This window comes from Cyprinodon variegatus, unplaced genomic scaffold (genome assembly GCF_000732505.1).
Source record: "Cyprinodon variegatus isolate N-32 unplaced genomic scaffold, C_variegatus-1.0 Scaffold66, whole genome shotgun sequence".
NCBI classification, from domain to species: Eukaryota; Metazoa; Chordata; class Actinopteri; order Cyprinodontiformes; family Cyprinodontidae; genus Cyprinodon; species Cyprinodon variegatus.
Window position 1 is genome coordinate 913,973 of NW_015150519.1, and position 11,946 is coordinate 925,918.

At 36.4% G+C, this 11,946-nt stretch overlaps 1 protein-coding gene across 1 annotated transcript in view; it reads right to left on the minus strand.

Moving 5' to 3' along the window:
* Positions 1 to 2,956: 2,956 nt before the first annotated feature.
* Positions 2,957 to 11,946, minus strand: part of LOC107082992 (meprin A subunit beta-like) — a 15,372-nt gene continuing 6,382 nt past the window's right edge. The window contains exons 9-15 of the mRNA XM_015371918.1: positions 11,084 to 11,302; positions 10,432 to 10,593; positions 9,717 to 9,947; positions 9,118 to 9,567; positions 8,841 to 9,014; positions 6,796 to 6,901; positions 2,957 to 3,852 (exon numbers count right to left, since the gene is read on the minus strand). Of these exons, the coding sequence (XP_015227404.1) occupies positions 3,774 to 3,852; positions 6,796 to 6,901; positions 8,841 to 9,014; positions 9,118 to 9,567; positions 9,717 to 9,947; positions 10,432 to 10,593; positions 11,084 to 11,302 (1,421 nt within the window). The 3' untranslated portion in view covers positions 2,957 to 3,773. The remainder of the gene's footprint in view (positions 3,853 to 6,795; positions 6,902 to 8,840; positions 9,015 to 9,117; positions 9,568 to 9,716; positions 9,948 to 10,431; positions 10,594 to 11,083; positions 11,303 to 11,946) is intronic.

Sequence of the window (11,946 nt, forward strand, 5' to 3'; positions counted from 1 at the left end):
TGGTCTCTGTCTTCCAGCCCAAAAGTCAATGTCCGAGTTTTTATGTAGTGAGTGAAAGTTGGTCAACACACGCCATTCACCTGCATCGGGAAAACACAGGCCAGAATATGCTTCCTGAGGAGACTGAGGTCGTTTAACAACTGCGACAAGCTGTTGGAGATGTTCTACCAGTCTGTGTTTGCCATTGTCCTCTTCTACACTGTGGTGTGCTGGGGGAGCAGCACATCCAAGGACACCTCCAGACTAGAAAAACTGGTGAGGCGAGCCAGCCCTGTGATTGGCAAGAAGCTGGACACTGGGGACTGTGGCAGAGACAAGAACACTTAAACAAATTGCTGGACATTATGAACATTGCCAGTCAACGTCTGCGTACTGTCTTCACCACTCAGAGGAGCCTGATAAGTGGGAGATTGCTGCAGTACAAGTGCAATAATCCAAGTCAACTACTGTGTAGTCTGTTCAATTTTCCCTTATTTATATTGTCAGTTTATTTCTGCAGTCCAGGTGCAAAATTCCTAGTCAACTGCTGTGTAGTGTTTCCTTTGCTCCACACTGCAGATAGATTTTATATCTAAACGAAACATATTCTAGGAAAATACAACTTTTTATGCTTTTTTTGTACTATATACACTCTTTTTATATTGTCTGTTGTGTTTTTTCTTTTTTTTTTAATCTTTAATGGCATCTTGATTTAACTCTTTGTACTCTATATAAGCTACTGGTACGAGAATTTCCCTGAAGGAGTAATCCCAAGAGCTAAATAAAGTTGAGTCTAAGTGTCTCAGGGGCCTGATTTCTGTATATCAGTCCCTGTTTCTATCTATGTGATGTGGTTCCTCCCTCCTCATCTTTTTTAGCAAGTGACTGTGGTTGGTTTCATTGTCACATCATCGTTGCTTCTATGTGCTCTTCTGTGTTGTGTTGTTAGATGATGGTCATCCAATGTTCTTCAGTTTGTTAAAAACAGAAAGTCCTGATCTTTCAATCAAGATAGGTCTGCCTGTCCAGGGCCAGCCCTGGAACATGCCTGAGGGAACTTCTAGGTCTCAAAGCTTGGACCACACCAGCAGTGTTGGCATCAAAGCTTTGAATACAAGCATACAAACATGTCTAAACATGAGGTTTAGACAGAGCCAGCTTTGCAGGTGACACAGAGGGCTGCATGGGGTGCCATCTGCTGGACAGGGCTCATAATTGCATTTAAAAAATGTATGTATTATGAAACCATGGATGCCTTTCCTGCAAAAAAAGACGTGGGATCCATTTCATAAGGCAGGTTTACCGAACACTCTAAGTTGTCTAATCTTTAAAAAAGGAAACTGACTTTTCTGGTTCACAGTTTTATCAACCTCTGTTTCAGTCTTCTAAGTAACCAGGTCGGTAGCAGGTTTTCTTTAGTCATTTCAGAGTGCCACTGTCTCCGCCCTCCTTACAGCCAATCACGCTTTTTTATTTCCTGATCTAGTAAAAAAAAAGAAAAGAAAAAAGATAATAAAAAAAGATAAAAGATAATTTAATATATATATGTATATATATATATATATATATATATATATATATATATATATATATATATATATAGACCATATAAGTCAAGCAAAAATCTTCGCCAAATTCCTCTCCTTCCTGTCTTTCTTTTAAATACATTGTCCTTTCTTATGCTCTTTTATGTATTGAATTTCTGCATTAAAATCTCTAGTTCCAATTAGAATGATCCTGCCTAGGGGCAATGCTGACAAACTAGTCCATGCATTTTTTACCTCAGGGCTGGCCTACTGTAATTCTATACTTTCAGAAGGTCCACAAACTGTAGATGAAAGCCTTACACTGATCAAAAGTACTCCAGCCAGAGTTCTTATGAATATTTTAAAAAAGAGATTCTATTTACTTCATTACTATTAAATCCAGAATAGAAGTTAAAATCCTCCTTCTCATAAACAAAGCCTTAAATGGCCAAGCTCTTTCATATATCAGAGATCCGATTGTTCCTTATGTTCACAACAGAGCACTGTCTAACAGAGACACTGCTCTCAATCTGCAGGATTAGTAGTGGTTCCAAAAATTTATAAAAGTAGAATAAGAGAGAAGTTTTTTAGTAATCAGGCTCATCTCCTGTGGAACAAAGTACCAGTTTTAGTCCATGAGGAAGAACTATTCTTAAGACTAGGCTTAAAGCTTTCCTTTTTGACAAAGCTTATATCTAGAGTGGCTCAGGTCATCCTGAGATAGCTAGCTAGCTAGCTGCTATAAGTTTTGTAGCTTCATCTGGTATGTTCCTGTTTTGCTGTAGTGCTGTCCTAGAGAGAAATGTTGGCAATGTTGGAGCTTGGCCTGTTTTTCAGTGTAGTCCTTTTTCCTCTCCCTGTGACTAACTTTAAGTTCTGTCTTTCATATTCTGACATGGGAGTTGGCTTGGAGCTGGTTCTTTCCTGGACAGGGTCGCATATGGAGCTGCCTGACAGTTACCTTTTGTATTTCTGCTTCTTTGTATGTCTGCTTCTCTCTCCTTGAACCCCAGTTGGCCTCGGCAGATGGTCGCTCACACTGAGCCTGCTTCTACTGGTGGTGTCTTCCTGTTAAAGGGAGTTTTCCTCTCCACTGTGGCTATATGCATGCTTGGTGTGAGGGACTGCTGTTGAGTCAATGATTCGATACAATCAGCTTGTTTTCCTCACAAAACTTTTTTGTGAATTGGCTTTACATAAAAAAAAAATAAATAATTGATTTGAAATTATTTGACTAGATATTTCCAGATAAGGGTTTACAAAACAAGCTTTGGCTAGAAAACTCCATGTTAATTAGTTGTTCCACACTTTTATACCTATAAAACGCTATTCCCTGCATTTGACCATGGTGGAAATTATGTTGTCAGATTAAGAAAACAATACAGCCAATTTATAGTTGCTAAACAGTGACATTAAAAAAGTAAGACCTTTAAACTTTTGGGGATGTTTCTTTTTATTCTTTTTTATTTGCTAGAACATTGTACAAAGTAAGAAAAAACACAGTATTTTAAAATTCACCCATCCATCATTTTCTCTCACTTAGTACTTGGCAGGGTCATGGTGGGCCCATTGCCTAACTCTGGCAGTATACAGGTGAGAGGCAGGGTCACACCCTGGACAGGTTGCCAGTCTGTCGCAGGGCAACACAGAGACACACAAAGACACACAACCATGCACACTCACACCTAAAGACAATTCAGAGAAGCTAATTACCCTAACAGTTATGTTTTGAACTGTGGGAGGAAGCCAGAGTACCCGGAGAGAGAGAACCCAAACATGCATGGGGAGAACATGTCAACTCCATGCAGAAAGACCCCAGGCCAGGAATTGCAGCCAGAACCTTCTTGCTACAGGGCAACAGCATTACCCACTGTATCACAGGGCAGCCCGTGTTTTAAATTGGCCATGTATCACCAATGTTTACACGTTATAGCAAAATATATTTGGAAACAAAAATATATGTTTCACTTCAAACTTAATATCACAGGCTTGCCTCAGAAATTCAGGTATGAATAGATGAATCTAACTGACTAAACAAAAACCAAGCTTTAGACAGATTTTTGACATACACGTCAATATACTGCAGATACATGCTCAAAAAAAAAAATACATGTCCATCACCACAATTGATATACAAATCACCTTTTTAGAACCAATTATCAACTGTCATCCTCTAAAGTAATTTAAGGTCATTTATGCATACCTGAGAGAACCTAAAAATATTTGTATGACTATGCAGACAAAAAGGATTTATTCTGGATGTATATTTCAGAACAACAGTAAGATCAGTGCCAGCGAGACTGCGAGGAATCGAGATGCCACCATACCAGGACAGAATCCGGAAATACTAGAAGAGAAGAAAATACACATTCAGAATGTGCACCAGTTTAGTCATCAGTAGTCAACTTCATTTGTTTAGTGATAGAGTTATACTTATAATTAGATCACTAAATTAGGAATAGACTACAGTTCTGAAGTTGAGTTACTCATTTGTTTCATTATGGCATGTGTGTGTTCAGTTTTTAGTCTCAGCTACCATTTTGCATGTAGACCAAAAAGTGCAGCCTGGCTTTATACAACTAAACCACATTCATCTGCTCTGTAGAAAAGGACTCACTCTTTCTCACACAATATGATACCATGTCAAAAGTTAATAACAATTACGCCTGAGGTTTAGATTCTGCTGACAAAATTGCCCACCTAGCTGCCTTGAAAGTGAAAAGACACTTATCTGGCAAGACTTTGCTCATCTCAAACTATTTGAGTAGACACACGAGAAATAATTTAAAGAGGCATATGAGATAAGATTAATGGATGTCAATAGCAGCTTTCAATGTTTGGACATTTAAAATGTCATCAAAAATGTGAGTGAAATGTAATTTTTAATAAAATCCTCAGTAAGAGTAGATCTATTTTAGTTTGAATATAATATATAAACCAAGTATCTCTGAGAAAGAACAGGTATGGTACTTCAGCATTAAGGCTTCATGAAAAAAAAAACTGTAGAATCAACACTTTTACTACTGTGCTTAATGACATACTTGTTAGTCTTGATAAAAAAGTTGTGCTGTGCTTTGCCTTTATTGACCTGTCAATAACTTTTGAGACTGTGGACCATGCTGTTTCAAAGCATAGGTTTGGATTATCAGACGGTGCTGACTCCTGCTTGACAAACTATCTGAGTGAAAGAACTAAAGGCTGGTTTATGCTCAGAAACCAGGTTGTCTACCTCTGTGTCGCAGTGAAAGCAAATGTACCCCCGTCCTTCTGCAGACACTGGTGCACCTCTCCATAATTGTAGTTGACTGAAGACCGTGCCGCAGACAGGGGGCATCTGATTGGTCAAATCTACATCTGCTGTACACTATCCGTTTTTCCTGTTTGGTACCTTACCAGCTTGTTTTCTTCGTATTAACTGCGATTATGGAAAAGGACTCGTGAAGATGGACCAGCATGAAGAGCGAGGTGCGTGAGAACGCTGGGACCCTTTTCGCACCTGGATCCCCACTCTTTTTCGCCCTCATGTCCCTCTATTGCCCCACAAACTTGCCCCTTGCAATTTTCCACTTCCTTGCCGTATCTAGACCCACACCTCGTTCGTGATTGTCCCTCTTGCGTTGTGGCTTGGAATAACATAGCGCAGACAACGCTTCAATATTGGGCCTAAATCAAAAATATCTGTGACAAACCACTGCGACTCACCACCGTGGGAGCATAACTAGCCCTTTAGTGCGTTAAATGTTATGTTCTGTGTTCAGAATTTTAAAATGTCTAAAAGGAGGTACCACAGGGCTGAACATTGGGTCCCTTGTTGTTCATTTTGTATATTAAGTTACTTTGCGAAAACGTATCAGATGCTAATTTGCATATTTATGCAGACGACACAGTAATTTACTGTTTTGGATTAACACCTCCTAAGCACTTCAACACTATACATCAGCACAAGTACGGTAAAAGCAGTGAACAGCAAAGAATGTGTAAAGCTGTAAAGTGCAGAAAATATTTTGCTTTACAGAGAATTGCAATGCTTATATAGAATTTTTTTCTGAACATCTTTGATGTGAGACTGGCAGCAGACCTTGTAGACAATTATCACAAATTAGTTTTATTTAAGTTACTCTCTCCACATCTACCCATATTTTCAGACTTTCACATCTATGTTTCCTTTATCATTTCTAAATGTGTTTTTTTCCACGTTTAAAGACAACTTTTTTTTCGTCAAACCAGTGTTTCTAGCTTATTAATCTTTGCAGTGAATTCCTTCGAAGACCTGTCGTAAGCTCTCAACTGTACATAACATATTTGGATCATCTGAAAACAAAACCAACTTGGATACTTGTGAAACTTTATATATGTCATTTATGTAGAGAATTAACAGTATAAGTCCCAATACTAAACCCTGGAGGAAACCACATGCATTGTCCAAACATTACTGTAAATGAAACCCATACACCATAATGCTCTTATTTCGTGATTAATATATTATAATTAATTATGTGAAATACATACAGCTTTTTATTTTTGGCACTGATTACTTCCTCTATAAGTTACAGAGTCACCATAGCAGTGAATATCGGTGACCTAAATCCATACTGACTTTTATAAAGTAGTTTGTGTTTCTCAATTAACTTCTTTTTTATTGAGCAGTAATTACATTTTTTGAAAAGTCAGAACAGTTAAGTTATCTTTGTTTTTATCTCTTGGAGTATTAAGTCCTATTTTTGAATAAGAAAAGAATTTCCAAATGCATTTATTGGCTTCTCTCTTCTCATTCTTTTGTAATTTTGTTTGCTATCCTTAGCAGCTTTCCTGTAATAGTTGTCATAAACTACAAACACAGGTAGAAAGTTTGGTGATGTTATCAAGAAATAATCCTCTTATTGTGTTGTTATCTATAAGGTATGCAAATATATTATCTATTAATGTGGAAAAAATGTGTAGTTCTTCCATGGAAAAATAAAGAACTGAAAGAAGACAAGGAAGGGAAGGAGAGACTGGAACATCATTTAAAGGCAATACCTGTTGTCTGTAGATACATAGATACATGACCTAAGTTTGAATTTAAATCCCTTACATAGCATTGAGTTTTAAATTTTAATTCAATCATGACTAGTTTTATGGTATTAAAAGCTAGGTACAATTATAAAAAACGTTCTACATGTTAAAGTATTGAGATTCCCGACCCTCAGAGATTACAGACTCTTGAGATATAATAACTCCTTTTAAAGCATTTTCTGGGAATGTAAACTAATCTGACAACAGTAAGTATTCATTTCACAATTTCTTTTACCGTTGTAGGCATGGACCTCCTTCCAGATTTGAGGTAGGATTTGTTGTGTTTATTGGTCTTAACTGAGGACATGGCAGAGTAGTTCCATTGATCAGTGGGGTGAGATCTGTCAATACACAAAATGCCATTAAGGAAAACAAATACAATGTCTCTTGAACAATGAAATGTTTTAACCTAATCCTATACTCCTTCTTGTGGATGACAAAAAGAGTCCAGAGAAACAAAAAAGACAATGTCCCATTTCCAAGTTAAAATATTGCGAGGCAAGTCAACTTCAAATTGCTGCTTGTTCAATAAAAAGAAACAAGTGAGAAAACACACACAGAAAAGTATGTTGCAGTGGCATAAGAAAAATTGAATACTTAATGAATAGAAATAATTAAAGTGACTAAAACAATACGTAATTTGATGAAAAGGAGGAAAAGGTGTATTTACTATTTGTGTTTAATCAGATATTATGACAGGAAGAGCATTCTTAAGTAAAGCTCTGGATACAATATCAAGATAGCAGCAAGAAGAGCTTAGTTGGTGCATATTTCCTCAAACTTTTTTTAAGCTTATTTGGATTAATTGGGATTGTAACGGTCTTGATTCTTTTATGTTTACTTTGCTCCATGTTTCCTAGTTTTATTGGTTTAATTCCTATTTTGTTGTATTTCATAGATATATTTTAGTTCTAAAGTTTTTATTTGTTTCCATCCGTTTCCCTCTTGTGTAAACTCTCCTTTTCCCTAGCTCCATCCTTTGCTGCTCTATTCACACCTGCTCCCAATCTGTTTGTTAGTCATCTCTTTGTTCAGTCTCCCATAAATACACACCTTGTGCAGTTCCTCAGTGCTGGTTCCTCATCTTACTTCACCTTACCTCGTCTCACCTTATCTTACCCTGGCTCTTCGTGACTGTTTTCCCCTGATGTCTCCATGGTTCTGGTTTGTTTTATATTTTTTATTTGGATTTTTGGATTCCTGCCTCTGTTTCCTGTGTTTATTCTATAAAGAAATTTTAAGAACTCACCCCTGCCTTTCAGCATCTGCATTTGGGTCCACTAACCACAACCAAATCGGGATATTTTGTCATAATCATTTCCTCTTGTAACAACTAGTCAAAGATGTTTTTTGTAATGGCTTATGAGAATCTATATAAAACCAGTTAGGCTTCATCATATGTCCAGTGATATTCCAGATACTTGCACTAAATGTTTATCTCAAAAAAGAACTCTTCTCCATTGTTTATGGGAATGTCCTAAAGTCCAGATGTTTTGGAAGGATGTTATTATCTATCTGAATTGCTTAAAGTAAAAGTCCCATTAGAGGTTAAAATCTGTGTTCTAGGAATATATCCAACAGAATTTAAACAATCACAGAAGACAGCTACATTGATAGAATACGGACCTCTTTAAGCCATAAGATATATTGCACTATGCTGGAAGAGCATGGAAGACCCCTACATGGGACTCTGGAGGAAAAAAGTTGCAAGCTCACTCGGACTGGAAAAACTTGCATAGCAAAGGGCAAACAATGGGACTTTGAGGATCTGTGGGAGCCATATATGAGGATTATAGAGACTGAAAGTGGAGCTTACTGATGGGAGTTTTGACTACAGTTTTATTCATACATTGCCTCTTTTTTCCCCTTTTTTTTTTAAGTCTCTGGCTTAATCTAAAGGGTTTTGTATATTTTTGGAACTAGACAAATGCAGGTTTAAATGGTGAATGCATGAATAAATCTAAGTGTGTATAAGTACATGTTAAAAGGTTAAGTTTGTTGTCTGTAAGTTTTGCTGTATCAAAAAAGAGAAAATTCAATAAAATACATTCAAGTAAAAAAGAGCTGTTTTTGTAAAAACATTAAATAAAATACCAGAGAATATGAAGTTTCCCTAAAGAATGTTAAACGCTATATATATATATATATATATATATATATATATATATATATATATATATATATAGATAGATAGATAGATAGATAGATAGATAGATAGATAGATATATAAGACATAAGTTATTGCAATATTACAAATTGACTTTGACACATTTAACTGACCTTCAAAATTAAACATAAAAATGGCACTACCCCCCTTGAGGAACTCTCTGGATTGCAGTTCTTCCAAGGTCGCAAATGGTCCGTAACCCCTGCCGGGTCCACCATAAAAATACTCATCATATTCATCGTGAATCAAAGTTCCACTGTCCCTGGGATTGTTCCAGATAAGTATACCTGTTTATAGAGACGAACAGTGAGAATCTTTTTTTTGTCCCTAGACATATTCTTCCAAATGTCGGTTAGATGTTGTCTGTGGAAATATTAGTTGTAGACTTACCACTACTCACTTGAGTTTCAACTGAAACAAAAGCATTTTCCTTGGACATTTGCAGTTTCTTGTTCGGGGTTTGATCTAACAGCTGGAAAGTCATTTGTCTTTGCAGACAAGGCCACTGCAGTTCATTGTCAAAATCACCAGACAAGAGCTGCACAAACATTCCAACAGATGTTTTGTCAAGTCTAACATATATTCGGTATGCATAGCCATCTTTTGAATATTGTCGTGGACTGAATATTCTGGTTCCAGTGTCGCTTGTGTTTAAAAGATTTTCTAAGTCATCAATCTGCAGGACAACATGTGGACACTCTGTCTCTGAGAGATTAATGTCATCAATTGAGAAGCCTCCTGTAGAGTTTCCTGCTCCTTTCCGAACCTCAAACACCACCTGGAAGTTCCTGGTGGCATTCAAGGAAACATGGTGGATCTTCCAGTGAGATGTAGGTGAACCTGCGGTAATATTTTCAAACATTAACTACATTACACAATTTATACATTAAAACTTGCAAAAGAGAAAATTAATGGAGTCCCAAACAAAACCAGGAGACAAAGAAATTATTAAACAATTAGTTCAATTTTTTAACTTAGCTACACATTACCAGTAATCTGGCTCATGAGGCGGAGAGTTCCATTGGTGTCCTGTTCATCTTGGAATTCTCTGATCCAGATATTAAGTTCATCTGATTCATTTCCACTGTGGAAATAGTAGAACTGCAAGCATTGAACATTACATCCTCTTTTAGGCTTCACTTCTTCAGTTTCCAGCCGTGCTGAATCGCCCTCTTGACCTGTTGCGGTGCTTCCATGTATAAAGTATCCCGTTTGTGTACCTGAAAGGACATCAAAAACTTTTTTTTTTCTGGTGGATTCTAACCTTGATGTCATTTTACAGATGACTTGAGCCATTTGCACAATGAATTAAAGTAGAAAATATAATTTATAATCTTAAATTAAATATGTGTGACCTCTTTTGATATGTTTATAATAGCATGTCCTTATCGGAAGTGAAGTGAAAAAAATTGTTTCACAAAACCTTTAGGACAAACATTTTTCTGTGACATCAACAGTGTTTTGATTATTATTTTTCTTTTTTTTTTTTTTCTTTTTTTACACTTTTCTTGTTTTAACATATAGACATGCAAGGGTTTTTTGAAAGGAATCTTTTACATTTACATTTAAACCAATGAAATCATCCATGAAAACTATGAAACACATTTTGCAGGCACCGATGAATAACTCAAAATTCACAAGTCATTAAATTGTATTTATCATTACGATAATAGAATTTAAGGTGAAAAAAATAAATAAATTAACCATTATCTCCACTTCCACTTGATAGACTGGTATGGTCAGAGCTTGGACCCCCAGGGATTTGTGTGACGACTTCCCAGTTACTTCCATTTTGTGAACAGCGACTCATCTGGCACATAGTTCCATTGGAAAAGCCACAGTAAAAAATAAAGGAAATAGTTGCATCTGGAAAAGAAAATGATTATTTATGTTAATGTTAGTTCCGTAATTTTACTTAATATCATTTTATGTAATTCTGAAAATTATAGTATTACGTTTGATGCAAAAGTGGAGCTCTTCAAAGTTGGACTTGGAAAAAATGTGAAGAGCATCAAAAAAGTTTTTTTTATGGGGGTTAAGAATGGTCTAATGTGATCATATTTCCTTTAAAAGGTTAAGTATTAAATCTATAACAAAACATTTTGCAATAGAAAATGTTTGAAAAGAGGGAGGGCAAGCAAGTTCTCCAAGGTATAAAATAAATGGATTATTTTTAAAATGATTTAAAAAATATTCTTTAAAAATTTTACACTGATTTTTTTTAAATAACAATTTCCTTTGGAAAATAACAGAATGTTAAAACACCAATGTTGGTCTTTCTTTTGTTTAGACCAAATGATGGATTTAAACCAAAACCAAATAAAACGTTTTGCTAATTTTATCTGTAAGCACTTACTGCAGTTGTAGAGGAGGTTCAGTTCTTCTACATCAGTAGGACTCATTTCAAGCCTTTGACCAATAACATCTTGGAATCTAGGGTCCAACGTGATGATTGTTTTCCCATTCCCATTGCTAAAACCATTCTTGCCATAGTGCATCACGGACATGTAGTCATATGGGGTTCCATGGGTGGTGGATTTATCACTGCTGACCTTTCTGAAATTATGCTCTTTACCTGTGTGATATAAAAAAATACTACACTTAAAATTATTGCATCCTTTCTCTCAACATAAAAAAAAAAGAATTCATAGGAAAGTTTTCAAACCCAAACTTATTTATAATTGATTGAGACTGAACATCATTGGCTATATTCAGTTGTTTTAGTACCAAACACACTCTGATTAAAAGACAGCGGTACTCGAGTTTCGGGGGGATGGCATCCCCAATTCTTTAAAATCATCCCCCTTTTTAAATGACCACCCCCCCATACCATTCCCTGTGACATTTTATCACTGAATGTGTAAATTTATATTGTCTGCTAATATTACGGTGGCCCAGAGGGCACATGCTATTTCCTTTTAAACCTCAATGGCACAACCAGTGGAGTAGGTGGCGGTGTTCTGAACAGCATCACAGCCAAGCCGCAAAGACAATCTGATTTGAGGGAATGGGAAAATAAGGAGGGGAGGGAATCTTCCGCAGGTTCCAGGTTCTAAGTTGCTGAGATCTCCCTCCCCTGCTTAGTTTGAGAAATAATAAGTTTACAATTATGCAAGTTTCTCCACATAATCATACATTTTCTTTGTGATTTTGGCAGGAATTTCATAAGTCTGGGACAATGAATGTGAAAATGAGGAGGAGAGGGAATCTGGCAGGCAG